Genomic DNA, 21,332 nt, shown 5'->3' on the forward strand with positions numbered 1-21,332 from the left:
AAAAACTAGCTTTGAAATCATAATATTTGTGGTTTCCTGCGAATTCATCAGTATTTCTTTAATGGTATGGAATGATCATTGTTGAAAATTACATTTTTTGAGATTTTATCAAACTTTACTCACTTCTCCAAATTTAACGTAATTAACCCTCAACTAAGATTACTTTAAGTAAAATCAATACTTTTTTTTTGTTATTTGGAAACTTGTTTGATCAAATTTGATTGAGTTTTGACTGAGTTAGAAGAATCTTTCGAAAATATGAAAAATTGCAGCGGGCATGCAAGGGTTAACTTTTACAGGTAAGTGAATCATGCAAAAGTTGCGTTTAAGGACACGTTACATTGCCTGGTGTTGTAAGAGCAATATCATTCGATTAGTATTTTTTTATCACGAATGTTCAGGTGATCAATTTCACCCCACTGATCAATTTCACCCCATTCCACGGTACTTCTAGTGTTTGTACTCTTAAATTCCGAGCATTTTCAAAAAACAAGTTCCGTCCCGGGTCTTTACGGGTTAAGACTTATGTTTTTCTGTTCTGTATCATATTTCCAGTTCGCTTATTTTTCGCTTTCTCTACTGCACATACTGTCTGCTTAATGAATTTATGTGTTAACGGGCAAAAGCCGTTGTTAAAAATAGAAATTTAGTTCGAAAAAATTAGCTCCTGCGGAACCTCTTCCGTTGTTATGTCGCACTTGCAAGCACGACTCAGACTGACTGGTCTCGACCGCACAGGTCTATAAGAGTTATCAGCATCAGCTGACTCTTCTGTGTGTGATGAGACATTCCTTTCAGTCTATAAATAACAGTCTATAAATTGTGATACGATATAGATTGTGGAACAGTACCACCGTTCCCCTTAGTTTAATTGGTCAAAACACCATGCCGGAGACAGGGAGATTGCGGGTTCAAGTCCCGTCGGGATGCGGTATATATTTCCAAATCTGTATCATATTTCCAGTCCGCTTATTTTTCGCTCTCCCTACTGCATATACTGCCTGCTTAATGAACTTTTGTGTTAACAGGTAAAAGCCGTTGTTAAAAATAGAAATTTAGTTCGAAAAATGTTTTTCTTATAAGTTTTAAAATAATGTTTTCAATTTCAACCTTTTTACGAATAACTGCAATTATTTATTTGCACAATATGGGTATTCTTTGAATTGGAATGCTGCCTGACTCCCTGAATTGGGGTTGGTACTTTCCTGAATTGGGATGGAACTAGGGTTTGCAATATTTCCGAGAATAGATTTCCCGGGAAACGGGAATGAAAAATCTCATTTCCCGGGAATTCCCGGGAACCGGGAAAGGAAAAAATCCTCAGCGAAAATGAAATTTCAAATAAAGTTTATTAATAAAAAGTTTCAAACTATCGTTTACAATTTATTTATCAATTGAAGAACAAAATTTATTCAAGTTCACTCCAGAAATTCATGAACAATCGTCTATCAATCGCCTCAGATCCGCTGACAATTTTTCATTAGGCCCAAATAATGTAGTTTCCTTCTGTAAAACTTTGCTTAAGATCGCTGAATCACCGCTGGTGTCTGATTTCTAAAATACTTCTAAATCACCGATTCCGGCTCTTGCTACATTTCATTAGAAACTGAAGAGGCCAATACTTTTAGTTTGTTGAAGATAAATCTGATTGTTTGGCAGCGCGGCCACGACCCAAGTCAGTGTAAACTGACTGAGTTTTATTAATTTATTTATTTCTGGTCGCATTGATTTACGGGTTTCATTTTTTTTTATCAATTTACAGGTTTCAAATTTTTTGTCAATAAACAAAGAAAAAATCAAGCAACTATCCGCTTAGTAGCGAACTCACTGAATTTACACAAGTTTACTGAATAAGACAGCATATATTTTTGACAAATAAATTAAGCAAATAATTTGATATTACACGGCAAGCAAATATTGATTTGCTTCGTATAATGCTGCTCTACACTTCTACGACGTAAGTTTCGTGTTTTGATACGATAACTAGTTTGATTGCAATATTGTATGGAAAATTTTCCGAGGAGCTCGGGAATCCCGGGATCCCGGGAATCAATATTCCTATTCCCGGGATCCGGGAATCCCGGGAAAAAGCAATTCCCGGGAAATCGTTCCCGGGATTGAAAACCCTAGATGGAACCGACTCTAGACGTCATTTTGAATTACATTATGGTAACATCCGGTAGTAGAGTTGTAAGCGTGAAAAGGATGGGTAAAAACATTTATACACAATCACGGATAAATGATAAGCATGCCACTTACTCTCAATAGCGGTATTGCTAGTCTGAAAAGTGCAGCATACAGCAGGTACAATAGATCAACGATTGTGGTCGCAGGTCCAAGATGGCGGATGTTGGTTCTGGAAAAGAGGATAAAATGGCCCAATATCGATATTTCAGCCCGAAAAATCACATACATTGCCTACTTTACATTAAAAGAAAACTTTGAGGTGTTTTGAATTTGAATGAAGAAAATGCGAATTATTTAGTTCCCTACGTCTTATGTTAACCCTTTTTTGCTCACGAGATTTTTCATGATTTAAAAATACTTAAGGGATAATATCTACCAAATGTTAGAAAAAAAAGCCTTTTTTCATGAATTTTTTTACAGGACATTTGAGATGTAAGGTATATAAATAATATATCATTGGATTGAGCAACTCTTGCAGAAAAAAAAATATTGCTATTATTGTTTATTATAAACTTTGCTATTTTTGTTACAAAATGGCGGCTGTGCAGCGATTGCCGTGAACCGCTTTTTTTTTTAAGTTGTTCCGCGGCGAGCAGTAGAAGTCGTGCCCAACTCCACCTATAACCAAAATAATTTTTTTTTTCATTATCTACATTAGTGTCGCAAGTGAAGTACACATGGCTATATTTTTAGAATTTTTCTTCGCAAAATGGCAACGGTTTGAAAAAAGGTAAGTTTCGACAAAATAAAATCGACTTTGATTGTTTATAACTTAAGTTGCTGTTAATCAATCGCTAAAATCATGTGTACTTCACTAGATAATCTAATGAAGAAACTACAGTTAAAATTTCAAGTCAATCGGATGTAAACTTTTCCAGTTCTACTGCTCGCCGATTTCGAAAACATGGTTTCGAAAAAAACGCTTTTAAAGTTTCAAAATGCTATAAATCCTAGAAAATCGCAATAATAAAGCCCCTAATATTTTTTTCACCTTCAGTCAGCTATTCCTGCGCCGTAAAGTTGGCCTTCCTGGGTTTTATTTTCCTCTTCTTCCTTTTTGTCATCTGATGTATGGCTGCGCCTACGCTCTTTCGTGGTATCAGACATGCGATGCTCAGCGACTTTGACACAGTTGGCGTCCGATTCCACGCAATTCCAAACTTTTCACTCATATTTAGGTACTTTTGAATATAACTCACAGTTATAAAGTATAGAAAAACTCAAACAACGAATGTACACAACGAGAACGGCTGATCGACTAAACAAAGGGAAATTGTGAGTAAACACGTTCTGTAGAGATGCTATAACGGTCGAAACTTGATGCAGAGACCTCATCACTTCAAATTTGAAACACGATAAGGATCATAGGTAACTTTTGCTGTTTACAAAGCCCCGAAATAAAAAGAAAAACGAGCATCGCCAAATTAAACGAAAAATGTGATTTTGGAGTAAAAAAGTTGTTCGGCAAAACTTGATTTAAACGAACTTTGAGTTTAGATTTGCACTTGGGCGATGTAGATTTTGATTCTTGGATAGTTTTAGCATGATTTAGGCCAATAAAAAATAAGGCGGAAAAATTTTTTTTTGGTAAATATTACCCATTAACGAGTTAACTCAGGCAAATTACTTTATAGACTGAAATAAAAATTACTGTAAAATATTGTAGAGTAGCGCAAGACTAGTTGATCATTTTTGGTAAAAATGTTCAGTAACTTTTTGTAGGTAATAACGGTGCTCCCACAGACCGTTATTATAAAAAAAATGCACCAAAGAATCTGAGTACACCATTCGATTCATTATGACGTCCAGAATATCCATCTGGTCAAAATTTCAAAATCATCTTACGGTACATTTTTGAGTAGTGCCTTTTTGAAGGTCGTAAAGTACAAAAAAGTGATATAAAAAGACGAAATACTTGTTGTAAAGCTCGTTTTCAACCACCATTTTATGGAATAACTTTCAAAATAGTTTCTACACATTTCAAGTATTATATTTCAAGACATTAGCTTTAAATTTTTTGGAAATTCCACAGTGCACAGTGGTCTAAATTCGAAAAATCGTGATCGCTTTAGATTTGACTGTGGAAAATTGAATTTAGTTTATTCATTGTCTGGTAGCGTAAGGCAAGTCTTACATGTTAAGATTTTACAAATGGCTTTCTGTTATTACGTTTACATTAACTGAGATAGTTTGCCACTAAAAAAGGGTATTTATGTATCTTTTTGTTGAAATTAGAATTTTTCCAAAAGAACTCGTTGTTTGGTTATGTTTGAACAATTGAAGATTTTTTCGAATAGAACTTCTTTCAAAAATACGAAATACAAAGTATCTGCGGAGTCACTTTAATCAGATTTTAAATTTAGGCTGCATAAAACCAGTAAGTCGTCCAGTTCTAAGGCTTTATAGTGTTTCTGATATCAAGGACGAATTGTATAACATTTATTCTCATGTATCCGCACAACACGCACTAAGAGAAGTTTGTTTTTAAGAACCTTTTTTTATTTAGTTATTGGGTATCTTTCTTGCCGATTTAAAACACTATCATAATAATAATAAAAATAACAATCTTTTACTTGATGGAATAATATTTAATAGCAGTAATGAAATGTAAAAGTCAGCAAAATAAAGACCAGAATGACGGCTGTTTTTAAAAGTTCTGGTAAAGTTGTTTAAGTTCAAAACGTATTTTATCAATACAACATAATGAACAGCATTTTCATTCCCTCATGAAAAAAAGTTTACTAATAAAACAGTAACATCTTATGCATAACTTGGGCATCCCCCGCGAAATGAATATTCTCGCTCGCGAAACGACATCCTTCTCCAGAGAGTACTTTCAGAAATACTCTTTCTACTCTCCGTGATCCACCGCGAGATGTTGTACGGTTGTACCATCTCTCTTTTGGATCATTGCAATTTCAACCTAATCAACGCATGAATAGCACGAGAGAGAGAATAAGTGACCAGCTCAGTTCGGCTTCAACCGCGGGCTACGGACAGAGCGTACGTACGTTCATTCAGTATCTCCTTCCATCCATCACGGTGGAGCGCTCTAAACGCTTCGAAAATCCCGCAACGGCAAACCCGTGTCTACTGTCATCACGAGCGGTCGTGCATTTGTTCGCGCTGTCTGTCCCTGGCTCTGCCGCGAGGGCTCGAGAGTGTTGTGTTTCGCGAAGTTCCGTTGCCCTGGCGACTCCGTGTGTCAGCAGGAAAAAATTGATTGAGAAAAAAAACACTAAAAACTCAGGTGTATCTGTGCCGCTGACTAAAGAAACCAACACACAGTCGTCTGTAAAGTGTTGTCTTCATCAACAAACGCAGCAGCAGCAACAGCAGAGGTGGATTAGAGTTGTATGCGTCCCGCTTAGCCCACATACCAGACTCGATCAGCGAGGAATAACAAACAGATAGTGCAGGTATCTCGAGCTGGTTACCTGTGTGCATAGTTTTGTGCTAGCAAAATCGAACGTGTGTGATGTTGGGTACGGACCGAGAGGTTTGCGAGTAGTTTCCTTTCTTGAGGCAGACGTTGTGCAATTAACGAAACTTACGAAAAGTGGTATTTTAGATCTGAATCAACGTTGATCTCTTCCAGCGGATAGTAAGATAGCCATAAAAATTGGTTCTCTGCTCACTCTGATGGTTATTAATTTTCCTCAAGTAGTGTTCGTGACAGAAAAATCGATCCATAATTTGTATATCCGGACTTAGTAGGCTGATGAATGGTTAGTCGACGAGAAAATTTGATGACCTATTATTACAAATGACTACTAAAACTTACTAACTGGAAACAAAAAGATCACGAGTTAAAAGTGTATGTTAAAAGTGCTATTGCATAAACGTCACTAATGTCTAGTGTGTTGAAATATAAAGATTTGTAGGATTGTCCATTCCAGAGGTGCTCATATCATTCGGTTCGGTGTTACTGTGACCAAAAGTCAAGTCAGTCAGTGTTGATATAAGGAGGAATTCCGCAGCTCCAGCAGGAAGATTGACAGAAGCAGAGCCCAAAAGTGAAGGTATTTGCAATCACATACAGTTGAATGTGTTAATAAGGTGACCACGCTCGAAGAGTTGCTTGTTGTTGTGGTGCACATATTTTGAAGTGGTCTATTTTGGCAGCAGACTTTGCGGTGTTTTGTGGTGAACTTTACTGCTTCGCAGGTCGGCCGTCACAAGCAGCTTATTTCAGGTGAGTACGCGGAAGTTTGTTTATTTGACCTTCACGTTTCTATGGCTAGAACTGGTGTGGCGCCCGGCTTGTTCTGCAAATGAGTTAACGAACTTCTGTCGCTTTTTCAATGATGGTCTGTGGTATGATTGAATGTCTCGGCAAGAGAAAATGTGGCCTTTACCGATCGAGTCTTTTTATGATAATATACTAAAGAGAGGTAGTAGTCAAAACCTTCATTTAAATCAATTTTTTCACCACATCTCGCCGAAAATTGGTTAGCTGAGTAATTTTCATCGGCCATGAGTAACCAATTTAAGGGTGAGGAAATTCACCCAGAGACGGCTGTAATTAATTCAAGCCTAGCAGAAGCTAAGGTCAGTCATCCTTGAGGTTTAATTACCCTTTATTTTAATTTTTTCCAATCTTATAGCATTGCCAAAGCTATGTAAACTTGCATAAGTTGAAGCGGTTTGGGAAAGGTAGAGTGCTTGCGATTCTTGGGCTTTGAACTCGAAAACTCGAAGGCTGCCGGTCGAACTCCGGTTGTGGAGGCTGAAAAAAAAGCTGAGTGCTTAGCCAAAACTATACCTCAGCGGTGCAATTAAACAGATAGATATAAACCTAAGAAGGTATTTATGAGTGCTTGTTGGTTATCTTGGAATGTACTAGCGGTATTCCGTTTAGTCTACTTAAAAGTGAAAGCTGGAAATACTTAGTCAAAATGTATTTGAAAAAAAAAAACATCGCGAGTTCAAATTATCAAAATAAAAACCTTTCCCTTGTTGATTGTATCGTTCGTACTTGTTTGTGACGTTCCGAGTATCCGTTCAATTTCGGCTTTAGTCAATGTGTGAAGTTGAATTCAAGCGATGCATTCACTGGGCTGAGAGAAACGTTGAAGATGTTGTTCAAGATTTCGAGATTAGGATGAATTCAGTGCGACGGGGCTTGCTAGGGGGCTCTTCTAATTCTCACGAACTCTCAAGACGCCATTGCATACTTCAATGAGTCTCCAAGAGGACATCCTTCTATTACATGGAGGCTGAATCGAACTAGTTGCTAGCAAATTATATTCTAATCAAACTAAATATCTCACAAGGCTTACATTTGGGACCGCTTTTCATTGTTCTATTCAGGATCAACATTTTATTGTTAAACATATTTATCACTGGACTCTGTTATGTTGGTAAAAGTCTGTCAAAAATGTGAACAAATTCTTGTTATTCTTGTAATTTCTTGTATTGTTATTTTAGAAAGTAGTTGGAATAAGTTATCAATAAACCTTTTCTTAAGTTTGAAACTTAATAAAAGGTATGCATAACCTAAATACGCACTTCCGGAACGGATCAGTGTAATCTAGATTAGAAAAAATAAAGTATGAAATAGGTTCAAAGATAACCCGACCAGTCTTCAACGTAATTATCGAAGAATGCAAGGAAAACAATCTCCAGATACTAAAGACCTACGAACAAGCAGCAAGTGACCGGCAACCAGTATCTCCAACGCTCATTAGATACCGGTAATAGTCTGAAACTGCATAGGTTACGGACACTGACCTGACCGATCGTCGTTTTTGCCCACCTGAACAATGCCGGCTTCCAAGAAACCAGGAAGTGCGCGCATATTTGCCATTTCATTTGCTCCTCATCCGTTCCACCATCTCATTCTTTTCTGCCCTTAAGCAGAGTAAGAAACATTACCCCGACCTGCCTCGGCCCAGAACACACACACCAACTTTCCCCTCATCGGTCTTCCTATCTCTTTGTGCTCAGGTTGACTCATTCATCAATTTCCCATAGCGTCAGAGTAGTAAAACGATACACTCTTCGAGTGTGTGTACGAAGAAGGTTTCTGGTTACGCCGTCATCAACCTGACATGACTCAAGTCAACTGAACACCCCGTCGTAGTGGAGTTGATCAAATTGATCGCCTGGTTGAATGAAGCGTGAAATAGCGATACGATTTGCATTTCCGTCCGTCCAAAGCGCGTCTTCAGACACCCCGGAGACGCTGGCGTGACGCGTTAATTTCCGTGAGTGACTGTCAGTTTGGCCCCCCAAAGTAGACAAAAAGGCGAAGTGAGAATTTCCTATTTGTTTTTATTTACTGATGTGTACAATTTAGTTTGGCTATTGTTTATTTTTTTCGTCGGCTGAATGCCGGTAAATCACTGAGTCGGAAAGGCGAATAAACTTCATTCGGTGGAAGTCTCGACGCTGTCGTCAGTTTCGGCGTGGAATTCACTGAAGATCCATTCGTGCACCGTGGGCAGATTAACGTTCAGGAAGGACTCGTAATCACCCGGTTGACAGAGAGTCCCTGGAACGGATGACTGCACCTTCGTTGAGATACCTAGAAGGGTCCATCCTTCCGGTCTGGGCATATAAAGTGGTGTTCCCCGAGCTGACTGGTGATAGTTGATACCTAGCAAACAAAAGTTAGTCATAATTTCTATCGTTCCAAAACTGTCCTACCTCTCGTTTTCAATTTAATATGATTATCTGCAATTGCCTTCGCTTTCACTGCCATCGTTGAGCCATGACAAATAACATCCTGTTCCAGCTCGAGTTTGACAATTTCGAATCCCCCCAATTTGTGCCGGTGGCTTTGCTGCAGTAAATAAGTCGGCTTTCCGTACAATGTGTCCCATGGCTCAGGCTCAGCACTCAAGCAAATCGGCACTCCCTCCCAATCGTCTTCAACCTTCAACAGAACCAGCGCCAAATCGAGTTCATCGTTAAATGTCACGTTCTCCACCTGAAACAGCTTGGATCCTTCCGTGCGCTGCTGCAGCGCCACCAGTCCGACATGGCCGACCATTCCTGTCAGCCGTAGCAGCACTCCATTGGCGTCCCTCAGGCAGCTTGCCGCCGTAAGCACCCACCCGTCCGGATCAAGCAACGCTCCCTCGCAGACTCTGTCCGGAGGGTTGAGCTTTGAGCCGCGCCACCAGTAGATTCCCACCTGCCAGGGCCACTCTCCTGGCTCGATTTGCTCACCGGGCACCACCGATTGGTTGGTCGATTGTCGAATTCCACAAGCGCACTGCCCCCCGCTCGCCAGGGCCGTCACTACCACGTCCAGTCCTATCGCTAGCAGCAGCCACGTGGCGACTGCGAGCAACCGAGACGGATCTATTTTCGCCATGTTGGCTATCACAACTAACTATTGCGCAGCTGATTCTGCTAGCTTTTATAGCGCGTAATCTTAGCTCGTCTAAATCGCTAAGAATGTCACCCATCGCTGCCGTCGCGCGGATAATGATCATCCGCGGGACAATTTGTTCCAATTGACGGCGCAACTAGTCGTGCAGTAACTTGTGCGAATCACGAAACCGTCTGCCAAAGGCGACTCTCGATGTCGTCGTTACTACAATTGAACGAATGAATGAAGACGAGCGAGTGCTTAGCTGTCGCTAAAAATATCATATCAATTGAGGGCGTTTCGGGCAGATTTTGCAACGATTCCCACAAGTGGGTATTTCCGGTACGCAGCGTTTCCTGGGTATATATCAACTTACGACGACGGAGTGGGTGTTGGCTTTCGCAGCGCAGGAGCAGATTTGCCATCCCATGTGGGCATTCAAATTACCGACGCAAACTTAATGGGCGATGAGGTTTTTTTTTGCTCTGTGCCAATCAATTCGCCAACTGATGCTGGCGTCTCGAGTGGAAGGCAAATCTGCGCATACTCCATCGCGATGGCGATCTACTGACAACTGGGTGACTTCAACGTAGAATGATTGCGATAGAACAAAAGACGACGAAAGACGGCGGCAATCTAATTAAGTTATATACATCTATTGCGCTAACGTTGAAGATATCCGTTAAAGTAACAATTTATCCGTTAAAGTAACAGTTTAAATACTACAAGGTGTACAGCCCTAGGGATTGTATGAAATGGTGACGTAGGACAAATATAAATATTGATTTTAACTCTCGTTTAACATATTTCACTACGCCTGTTTTACAGCGTGTATCTCACACAGGTATAAGGGCTCCACTTGCTGTCGTGTTAAGAAAAAGAATGAAGTTGAATTTTCTACACGCAGTCTTTTGTATCGAGTTGAGCGTAGATTTTTGCATTGAAGGCGTGGCCACGCAGTTTCGAAAAAGAGAAACGAAACTAAACACCTTCGATGCTACTGAGTGATTTTCATAAGAATGTTTGTGCTTTCCCGATGAGAAAATTTCTCTGGTTCTTAGATTAACTAATTTGCGTTATTGATATTGGACCGATAACGGTGTTCGATTGGGCACAAACAAACAATTGAACCGGAAAATCACTCAATTTAAACACATCTTCTTTCTTGAATAAAACAAAAAATACAGGATTTTTCGGGTCATTTTATTCTGAAATATAGATAATAAGTGTTTTCTTTCCAGTTTCAATTCAAGTTGGGATTAATTTTCGTAGGATACGCGAGTTCTCTAACTTTTCTCTTAACACAACTCATAAGCTTTTGCACAGTGTGTTCTCCGACCATTTTTACCACTTTAAGCCAATCTTTTTTAAATTTTTCAACCTTGTCCGCTGGTTTGACATATTTCCTCAGCTTTGCCTTGGTCAAAGCCCAAAAAGATTCAATAGGGCGAATTTCAGGGCAGTTTGGAGGATTCATCTCCTTTGGGACACATGTGACATCATTCGTTTTATACCACGCTAGTGCATCCTTAGAGTAATGGCAGGAAGCACGATCGGGCCAAAAGATTGGAGGATTGTTATGCTGCTTAACCATGGGTAACAAACTTTCCTGCAAACACTATTTCACGTAAATTTTACCATTCATTGTGTCATTCGTAATGAATGGACGAGATATTTTCCCACATTCACAAATGGCCTGCCAAACCATTACCTTCTTGCCGAATTTTTCGGTGTAAATGGCTTTCACTGGTCCAGGGACATCCTTTTCCTTCGGTGATGTATAAAATTGCGGTCCTGGCAGAGTCTTATAGTCCAGTTTTATGTAGGTTTCGTCATCCATGATAACAAACCCCATTTTTTGGTCAGAAGTTTGTCATAAAGCTTCCGAGCTCTCGGTTTCACAGATTCGGCTTGTTTTGGATTTCGTGTTGGCTGCTCCTGCTTCCGACGGGTCTGCAGACCCATTCTTCCCTTGGCACGCATAACGTTACTCACCGAGGTTCCAAGCTTTCTCGCCATATTTCGTACTGATACTGAAGGATGCCGCTTGTAGTATTCCTTAACCTTTTTGTCCATTGTGGGATCAACAGCCCCAGGTTTTCTACCACGACTTGGGGCATCAGTAAATGTGCACTCTTCACAATACTTCCGCTATGCGGTTTGAAGTGCTCCGACACTTATACCTTCTTCTCTGGCTAATTTTCTTATAGAAAGACCACTCACGGTGCCCCATTTGTGCACAATTCGCTTTCTTTGCTCGGGAGAAAGGCCACGCATTTTCAAAATTTCGCACTAAATGTTAATAAAAATGACAGCATCTGTTTCTTTTGGATGTAAACAACAGGACGCAGCCAACGTTTGGTTGAATACTGCACGTTATATGAAATGACGGTTGATCGTAAGTGTATTTATAATTATCGGAACGGTCTATAGCAGTGGAAATTCTTGAAATGGCGGTTATATCTTGCTGCGATATACTGTTCATAGGCAACACTACCGTTTATCATTGATGCTCTGGTCGTTATTGTAAAAATGATTATTGAGAAATACATGAATACATGAAAATTTCACACTAGTAGTAGTTGCGAAAATTCTCATAACTCTTATTCAAAAGCATTTCTAGTTCTGAAAAGTACCAATTCCATAATCTTAAGCTAGAAATGCGTGCTACAGAACGCTGATGGTCGCACCACCGGTAGCATTGAATATTTTGCTTGACTTGAATTGCTCCGGTAGCTAAGTCAAAAATCCTGCAGCATACGATTGTGCCTGTTGCTGCCGTATGCAAAATAAAGGTAAGGTGTTCCGCAGAGCCTGGAAGTTGACTCGTATGCAGCTCTCGTTTCCTAATGTCGCGTACCTCTAACAGCTATATTCCACTCGCTTTTGTGTGACAAACTAGAATTAAGCTGAATTTTCTACACGCAGTCTTTTGTATCGAGTTGAGCGTAGATTTTTGCATTGATGGCGTGGCCACGCAGTCTCGAGAAAGAGAAACGAAACAAAGCACTGTTGAGTCAGAATATGTAAGCAGTGGAATTTATTCCGTCCATGTTATTGTTATCCGTGCTCGGGAAGCAAGGCAATAGCGAGAAAAATGTATGGGAAAGCTTGAACTTGGAACTTTTCATCTTTTTCACTGTTAAGCAGTAAAGCAACAATGTAAACATTATATCGAACAATTGTCACAAATTTTATCCATCCACCGACATGTAAATGACTAAGATGCATTAAGTCGTTCGCTTGCTATTATCGTTTGAAATCTGACACAACATTTGCCAGCTTCATTTTCAATCTTACAAAATGTAATTTAGTATAGAAAACAAAGAGGTAGTCCTACGTCAAAAATCATGAAAAAATGTAACGTCATTTGGGTATGTGCCCTTAGAGGGTTGCGATCTTCAGCAAATCAGCGTTGAAAAATTTCCATCTTCCGCGAAGAGGGCCCCTAGTTAGTATACAGTTTTGTATGGAATCCAACTTCTACGTGGCAATAGAACTTATCCCATCAATTCGACCACTTAGAGAGCTGCGATTTTCAGGAAAGTTGTTGAAAACGTCAGAGGCTTTTAGTTGACCAATAGCTTCGTCCAATTTGGCACTGCTGTGCATGATGATCTCCCAGATGGTCTCGAGGTACGATGCTGGCCTAACAAGCCAGTCTTCGTATGTTCGAGTCTCGGCTCGGAAGAGACTTAGTGTCAGTAGGATCGTAGCGCTAGTCCCGCAATTGTCCTGTACACTTAACAGTCGGCTGCGAAGTCTGTGTTAATGTAATAAAACAGAAGGTCAAGTTCCGAATCGGAATGTAGCACCAAGGCTTTGCTTTGCTTTGTGCATGATGATTTCAGTATTCTCTACGTACCTAATTTCATGAACTCAACCGCTTAGAACAGTGGTTCCCAACCTTTTTGGCTCCGCGGCCCCTTTTGCTAAACACAAAGAGCTCCACGGCCCCCTTTGGGAAGCACAGAGAGCTTCGCGGCCTTCAAAAAAAAAATTCAGATACAAGTTTTGCAATACGAGGCTGCGTTTTCGGTCTCATATTGTCCCGCAAACCTTTTGTTTCATTTCTTGGACCTAATACGCAGAAGAATTGAAAATTCGCTTTCACAGAGGTATCTACAATGAAATTCTAATTAGGTACCTGTTGAATTCACCAAGAGTTTCGCGGCCCCCTTGGATAACCCTCGCGGACCCCTTGCCGGCCGCGGAGTCCCGGTTGGGAACCATTGGCTTAGAAGTTGCGGCCTTCAGTAGAGTTGTTCAGAAGATCACAGGCTTTTGATTTTAGGACAGTTTGGTTGGAAATAGGAACACTACGTTGTGCTAGTACGAGTTTTTCTCGCGTATTCAGTATGGTTCTCAGACACGAATCCGCAATCTCCGATGTCTCCGGTATAGCGTTTTGGCCAATTAAAAAAATGGGAGATGTAGTTTCCCATAAGACCAATATCGATCATCCTTCACTATTGCTCTGTGCTTCATCCCGCCTGGACGAGGATTTTTTTCTAAGTCTAAATCACATCCTCAGCCCGTGTTTATATTCGCATCCTTGAAAAAATCACATAGGGGAACTGCTCCATTATTCATCTCATTAAGCCGATAATCACGAAGAATGCACGGATAAAACACCAAAGTTTCACGAAATCATTGAACAAATAAACTAAATATGCTTACGTGCTCTTTTGGAATCGTTTAGCATTGTAAATACAGTAAAATAAGCTAGATTTATCCTGAATTTTGTAAAACAAACCATTTTTCACAACGCTTCCATATCCATCTCAAAACTGGAATCACTGCTCAATTATTCATCTCAAGACGCCCCCATATTCATCACACTGTTAATTATGAATGAATTACATTATCATGAATGAACGTAGCCGCAGCCCGTCGTAGTAGGTTACCTAGATATCCGCTGTAGTTGTTTACTTGCAAAATTGGTAACCTAGGTAACCACTACAGTGCTGTAGATTCATGTCAATTATGTCGGAATAATTCAACATTTTCAGTATGATTTTGTCGTATTAGCAGAAACTGATTTGGAAACTTTTGATTTTCTTCAAATCAGTGAAAACAGATGAAAATACATACAGTTGAAATTAAGGAATTGTAGAAATTCATCTCATATATTTCTGCTAATTCAAGCTTGTTCGAGGAAATTTGAGGTTAACATTTCAAAGATTAAAGTATTCTTAGTGTAGTGAGTGATTTTGTTTGGTGATTAAAATAAAAAAATGTCCACTAGTGATGAAAAAAACTTGGGTTGGCTGCTGAACGAGTCCCGTTGTAGTAGTATATGCGCGGATTTTGTTTTCTGAGGTAGGTGATTGAATTAAATGAGTTTCCGAGTGCAGATGTCTGACTATATTATTAAATTTAGTGCTTTTAAGTGAGTTTTTGAGGATTATACTTTATGAGGAATCTGAAGTGAACTAAGAAGAATCCATTCCATGGATTAGCAGATGGGTTTAAGAAGAAAATGTGCGTTTTTTCCTGTTTTCAATTGTGTTTTCATGTTTTTTGAGATGAATATATGGGCTGAGATGAATAATGGAGCAGTCCCCCTACATTGCCTACTTTATAACATTTGCTTTTTTCTCGAAAAAAAAACTAGTCCGACGTAGGTTTAGAATTAACTACGTCATACCTCGATATAAGCAACTTTATTTTTATTTTCGTTACGTTATATCGAGTTACGTTATATGGAAGCAAAATTTTTTTTTTTAAATTTATGCAAGAATGTTAATAGTTACTCAAAGATGCGTGAAAACCTATTTTCCATAACCTATCAGTATTTTTAAACTTTTCTTATGCCCATTTAGAAATATTTTCAGAAGCAAAAAAAAATTTTTTTCAATTGATACAAGATGTTACTCAAAGATGCGTGAAAACCTATTTCCCATCACCTATCAGTAGTTTTAAATCTATCTTATGCCCATTTAGAGAAAATTTCAACAAGCAAAAAAAATATTTTTTTTAATTTATGCAAGACTGTGCATTGTTACTGAAGGATGCGTGGAAACCTATTTCCCATCACCTATTAGTATTTTTAAACCTTCCTTATGCCCATTTAAGACAATTTTCGCATTGGTTTAATTGGTTTCGAAACTGACTACAAACATTTTTTGAAGCAATGTATGGCCCAAAAACAGTTGCTGTATCATTTATTTTCGATTTCAATACATTTTGAAAAGTTACGTTGTATCGAGTTACGTTATATCGGGGTTGCCTTATATCGGGGTAAGACTGTATTGTGAAGCCCATGTGCATACAACAAGATCAACGAGTTCACTTTTCATCAACGTTTGCAGTGTGACTATATTATCCCGGTATTTTTACACATGAATGATGAAAAAATATTTGCCAGTTTACAGCTACATTTACTGAAAACTGCATTTTTTTTTATAATCTGATTATTAAGATATTAAGATTATTTTTCTGCGTCACTTTTTTGATCTCGGAAAAAAGCAAAACCTACCATTTCTGAAACAGATTGATGTAGACCCAGAAAATCTAGGAAATAAGGTGAGGTAGAGCAGCGAAATTTCATTTTGGTAATTCAACCGGCACTTCAAACGAACGTTTGGAGAAAACACTATAAATCTGCGTGAAAACCGCGAAAACTCTCAAACCTGCGTAAAAACACGTAAAAAGGGGTGGATTGAAACAATATATCCTGATATATTCTGTGTGGAAATTTATGACAATAAATAAGATTGCATTAATTTTTATTCTGGGACGTTCATTCGTTCTTTTTTGCCTTTCTCCTAGCAAGGTGTAGCAATCACTGGAAAAACCAAAGGTATAAAAGTGCTCCAAAGGGTCGAATCTCGTATATCAATCGACTTAGTTTGACGAGCTGAGCATTTTCTGTATGTGTGTGTGTATGTAACGCTCTCCCAATCTCACTCGATTTTCTCAGAGATGGCTGGACCGATCTTCATGAAATTAATTGCAAATGAGAGGTCTAGTTGCCCCGTAAGACCCTATTGAATTAATTTGCAATCGGATTTTTAGTTTAGAGGTTATGTTTAAAAATGTGAAAATCACGAAACATCATTATCTACGAAACTACTCGAACGATTTTAACAAAATTGGTTTTAAATAAACGAGCTACTTAAAAACCCTTAACTTTTGAGTTTCATGAAGATTGAACGTGTGGTTCAGAAGTTATTGAAAGAAACGTGTTCTGGAGAGTGTTTAATCTCACTCATGTTTCTCAGAGATGGCTAAACCGATTTCCTCAAAATCAGTGTCATTTGGAAGGTATAATTACCCCATAAGACCCTATTGATTTTTTTTTGCAATCGGACTGCCTGTTATGTTTAAAAATGTGAAATCCAGCTTTGAAAAGAAACATATTCCGAAGACTACTTAAACTCACTCACTTTTCTCAGAGATGGCTGAACCGATTTCCACGAAATTAGTGTCAAATGAAAGGTCTAGCTGCCTCATAACACCCTATTGAATTTCAATGTAATCGAACTGTAACTTCGTCTGTAATGTACCGAATTGTGAAAATCACAAAACTTCATTATCTCAGAAAGTACACAACCGATTTGATCAATAGAATCATCAGATGAACGGGCTAGTTAAGGGTTAACTGATGAATTATTATTAAACACGTGGTTTCAAAGTTTGGCTGCCCTATACGTTCCAATTTCATTTGATTATAATCGAACTAAGCAACTAAGCGTTATGTATTAAATTGTTAATAAAACAACGAAAATCTATTATCTCGAAGATTACACGACTTATTTGAACATAACTAGTGTCATACGAACGAGTTATCTCTCAAACTTACAAATAACAAACTTCATAACAATTTGATATATGGTTCAAAAGTTATGGAAAGAAAAGAAATTCGAAGGCTATTTAAAACTATACCTGCTTTGATTAATATATGTGGCCTCAATATAATTTAAATGGGTATCGTACCATTTGAATGTTACCGGTATCGCTCGTGATTGAATTGTTCGAAATTAAGAGTCATTTCTTTTATTTCGCTATTTCTTGAGCATTTACATTACGTAAAATTTCATATTTTATACTTAAATTACAACATCATTATTTTAGAACCCAAAAAGTGAATACACATTTATTGGATTGAAGCGTTCATGTAAATCTATTTTTACAAATAATAAGTTTGAATGAGAAAGGCTGGGTCCGACCGCTAGGTGGATTAATTTAGGTTTTTCTTTGATGAATTAGTAGTGCAGCTTTACTGTTTTGGCTGAATCAAGTACGAAAAACACTCAATAATTAGCTAGAAATGCCGTGAATAGTACCTAGTAATGCAGACATATTTTAACACAGTCAGTTCGAAGTAAAATAATTCCCCAGCACTACAAGTACTGTTTCTCACAAAGAACTGAATGTGAGAAAATAACTTGGTATCAACGAAAACTCAAAAAATATTCTCCAAGTTCTTGCTCCGTAACTGACATTCTTTTGTTTCTTTTACCCGGTCCAATGTCGAGCACTAGTGAAACATATAAAAATGTTCAGAAATTACTTGGATGGTCAACAAGAAATGTCCTAATATGAGTGAGAATATTGTCTTGTAATTTCGTGCTAAATTTAAAAATTTATTCAATTTTAATATTTCAATAATTTTAAAACTTTTTTAGAACTACCTTAATCACCTTAAGTACATATTAGCATATGTTTGAAATTGGCCATATTATTCTATACATCCTACTATTTAAGAATAGTTTAACATGGTCCAATCATGACATTTCGCCATCAATGAACTCAGAATACGAACATGAATCATGCAGACATGAGCACTTCTATACCGTAAAAAAATTATGCCCTACACAACATGCTACTCCCACGAAGAACTTGCCAAGTCAAAACTTGATTCGTTTTTTTTCTGTAGCCGTTAGTTCAATTGCTTTCAATCGTTTCTCACCATCTTGGCGGGGTGCTCGAGGGCACCCAAATGTCTGACCGCACCTTCTTCTAACTGTATACTTTTTATCTCCTACCTATTCATTGTCAGCCATAGCGACACGGGGTCATATGTTCGACTAGATCAGCGGTTCTCAACCTTTTTTTGTTCGCGTACCCCTTGACGATATTTATCAAAGCGATTGTACCCCCTGGCTTGGAATGTTCTCGCAGAATGGGAGAGTGTAGTGGTAGATCATGTTGTGGTAGTCTTGTTCAGGTTATGAATTGAGCTATAATTCGTTTCATTGTTACAGTCATGTTTTAGGAGCAAGATTGAACAACAAATCAAGTATTATAAAGAAAAATTGCTTTGTCCGCCATTACTGATTTTTCTTTCGCGTACCCCCTAATGGCTTTCGAGTACCCCCGGGGGTACGCGTACCCCAGGTTGAGAACCGCTGGACTAGATGCACAGCAGTCAGCAATACACAAAGGCACGTTAAGTGCTAGTGAACCTAGGCTGCGATGAGTTTGTCTTCCTTCTCTTTGAATCGTTAGAACTAATATTGGCCATAAGGAGCCAGTTTCGAATAAAGAAACAAAAGCTCTTTTAACGAGTGATATTACTGCTACAGCTATCAAATTATTCGCAACCTGACTGTGTAACCCCCCCATTTGGGGTAGTCTACCGAATCGATGAAACAATAAACGCATGATTCAAGGGTGACGTGTTTACACATCGGGAACGATCGGCTAGCGTTGAAGGTGAATTTCCGTGAATGGTTCGCATGAGTCAATCATTGTTTGTCTTAATTTGTCATAAAATCATATATAAAAAGTGATTGTTGTGGGAGAATAAGATAACAATGGAACAAACAGTGTTCTTTATTGTTTAAGATTTGCAAGTTTGTTGTTCTGCTAGTGGCAATTAAATAGCGTTAATGGCATTTCCGGAGCAATGCGCCATTAGCAATGTCAACAAATCACAGTAAAAATTTGTACTTGCAATGACAGAAAACTATAACAAGGTTAGCATCGGTTAATGTAGAGAAAATATTTTGAACCGAAAATCTCCGAGACATCGCCCTCCATCGGGGTCACGGTGGCACCGGCCCGTTATTTGGAGACCTGGGTGGAGACGTCTCTCTGTGCGTCTGTGATAAGCACAAACCGGAGTGCGGAACCAGGTCGACTGGGAAATTAGAGAAAGAAAATCATGGAATTATTAATTAAATATGCTCAACTTCAGTACGTCCGTCATTAATAATTTAAATCTATTTGGAAATAGTTAAAACTAACCCGTTTATAAAAATCTGTTCCAAGTTTTTTTTTTTATAAATATCTTCCAAATTAGCAAAATTGCAGAGGTGACTTGCTTTCAGCTGAGTTGTAATATTAAACTGATGTAACAATGGCATCAGTTTGATATTACAACTCAGCTGAAAGCAAGTCACTGGCCAGTGAAAATTGAGAAAAATCTTGAGCTTAATTGTTATTTTCTGATCTTTTTGCGGTGATTCATATTTATTACATGACACCGTATCGATGTTTAGTGCAAAAGAAAAGATTATCTAGTTGGCAAAATAATTATAATTATAAAATTGTTCAAAACCGTACTTCTACTTGGCGACCATTTCTTTGTCCAGTGGATTCAAGGCCATCAGCACGTTTGACCTGCCGCGACCCGATTTGCAACGCTTACGTGCGAGATTAATCCTTCTGACAATGACGATCGTAATCACTTTGCGTCCCAGTACGTGCGCCACAGCCAGCAGCTTTCCGCCAGCCAACACCACTGGTGAATTAACAATGTTTTTCGTGTCAGTCCGGCGGCGGTTGCGATTTCTTTGACGGCCACCCACGCACCGGTTCCCAGACCCAGACACAGTTCACACGGTGGGTTAGGCAATTAGCGGCCCAATCGCGCAGCTGTTGAGTTGAGAAAATAGACAGAAGAGTGTTTTGCCGTTCTGTTTTGATTCGACGGCTGGACATTATCGCGTTATAGTTGATAACGGGTTTCAAGAGGGATGAGCGCAGGTAATTTATTCACGCCATGATCGGATTATGGGGATTATGTGATGGGGGCGAAACGGAACGAAAAAATATCAGCTAGACAGTTTCATGCTCTTGAACTAGTTTCTCAACGAAGCATTGTCAATGTCATTATTGTCTTTTTGTATTCGAAAATTTATCTAATCTGAGAGCCTAATGTCTACGGTACTACGCGCTTATCTTCGAAAAAAAAGAACACCGAAACCGTAACCGGTTGGCATTGATTACGTTCTCCGTAACCTCGACTTCTGTTACAGAGCATGAAGCAAACATCAGCGACAGTGGAAATGGAAAGTACCTCCATCGTATAATTATGCATTGGTAAACTGATAAGACAGAGTAAATACCTCCTCCGTAGATTGCAACAATCTCCGATAAGCCTGCCATACAGTGATGTGGAATGAACGGCTGAAACATGCACCCGTTGATGTGGCACTTTCTAATGCTATCTTTAAAAAAAATTGTCGCCGATGACGATAACCGGCTAAAGGTCATATTTATCTAGAGAATCTCCTCTACGTACGGGACAATTCTTGAATTGCTCACCAAGTGGATCAGGGTACGCGAGCCGACCAATCTAAATTATTAAATAACTGGTGCTGTGCATGCCGATGGAGGTAAACAAATCTTCACGACTTAACGTAGACTGACGATGCCGCTGCGCTGTTCTGCTGGTACTGATGGCGGTCTCATAAATGAAATTCAATTTAGATACTTCTTATCTGCGCAAATGCAATCAACCTTGCGCGCAATCGTAACCGAACTCCAACGGGGGGAGGTGGGTGTCGAGTTTGTGCACGTAAAGTAAACTTATGCTTATTCATTAGCTGTGATGAAATATCTATGCGATTACGTTTGCTTGCATAATCAA

General features: G+C 38.9%; 2 protein-coding genes across 3 annotated transcripts in view; one reads left to right on the forward strand and one right to left on the reverse strand.

Moving 5' to 3' along the window:
- Window positions 1–5,247: 5,247 nt before the first annotated feature.
- The window catches only part of LOC129729814 (mucin-5AC), a 111,510-nt gene continuing 95,425 nt past the window's right edge, over window positions 5,248–21,332 (forward strand). For both annotated transcript variants that reach the window (XM_055688645.1, XM_055688646.1), the window contains exon 1: window positions 5,248–6,382. The gene's annotated coding sequence lies outside the window, so the exon portion shown is untranslated. The remainder of the gene's footprint in view (window positions 6,383–21,332) is intronic.
- On the reverse strand, window positions 8,444–9,541 carry LOC129729815 (serine protease 28-like). The gene is made up of 2 exons (XM_055688648.1): window positions 8,839–9,541; window positions 8,444–8,788 (listed from the first exon to the last, which is right to left on the reverse strand). The coding sequence occupies exons 1-2, from the start codon at window positions 9,509–9,511 to the stop codon at window positions 8,559–8,561; spliced, it is 903 nt and encodes a 300-aa protein (XP_055544623.1). The 5' UTR covers window positions 9,512–9,541; the 3' UTR covers window positions 8,444–8,558.

This window comes from Wyeomyia smithii, chromosome 3 (assembly GCF_029784165.1).
Source record: "Wyeomyia smithii strain HCP4-BCI-WySm-NY-G18 chromosome 3, ASM2978416v1, whole genome shotgun sequence".
In the NCBI taxonomy this organism is placed as follows: domain Eukaryota; kingdom Metazoa; phylum Arthropoda; class Insecta; order Diptera; family Culicidae; genus Wyeomyia; species Wyeomyia smithii.

Excerpts from the sequence above, each read along its gene's own strand:
- LOC129729815 (XM_055688648.1), bottom strand. The coding sequence starts at position 9,511 with ATGGCGAAAATAGATCCGTCTCGGTTGCTCGCAGTCGCCACGTGGCTG. Across the intron at positions 8,789-8,838 it reads TATTAAATTGAAAACGAGAG|GTATCAACTATCACCAGTCA; the intron begins GTAGGACAGTTT and ends TTTGTTTGCTAG.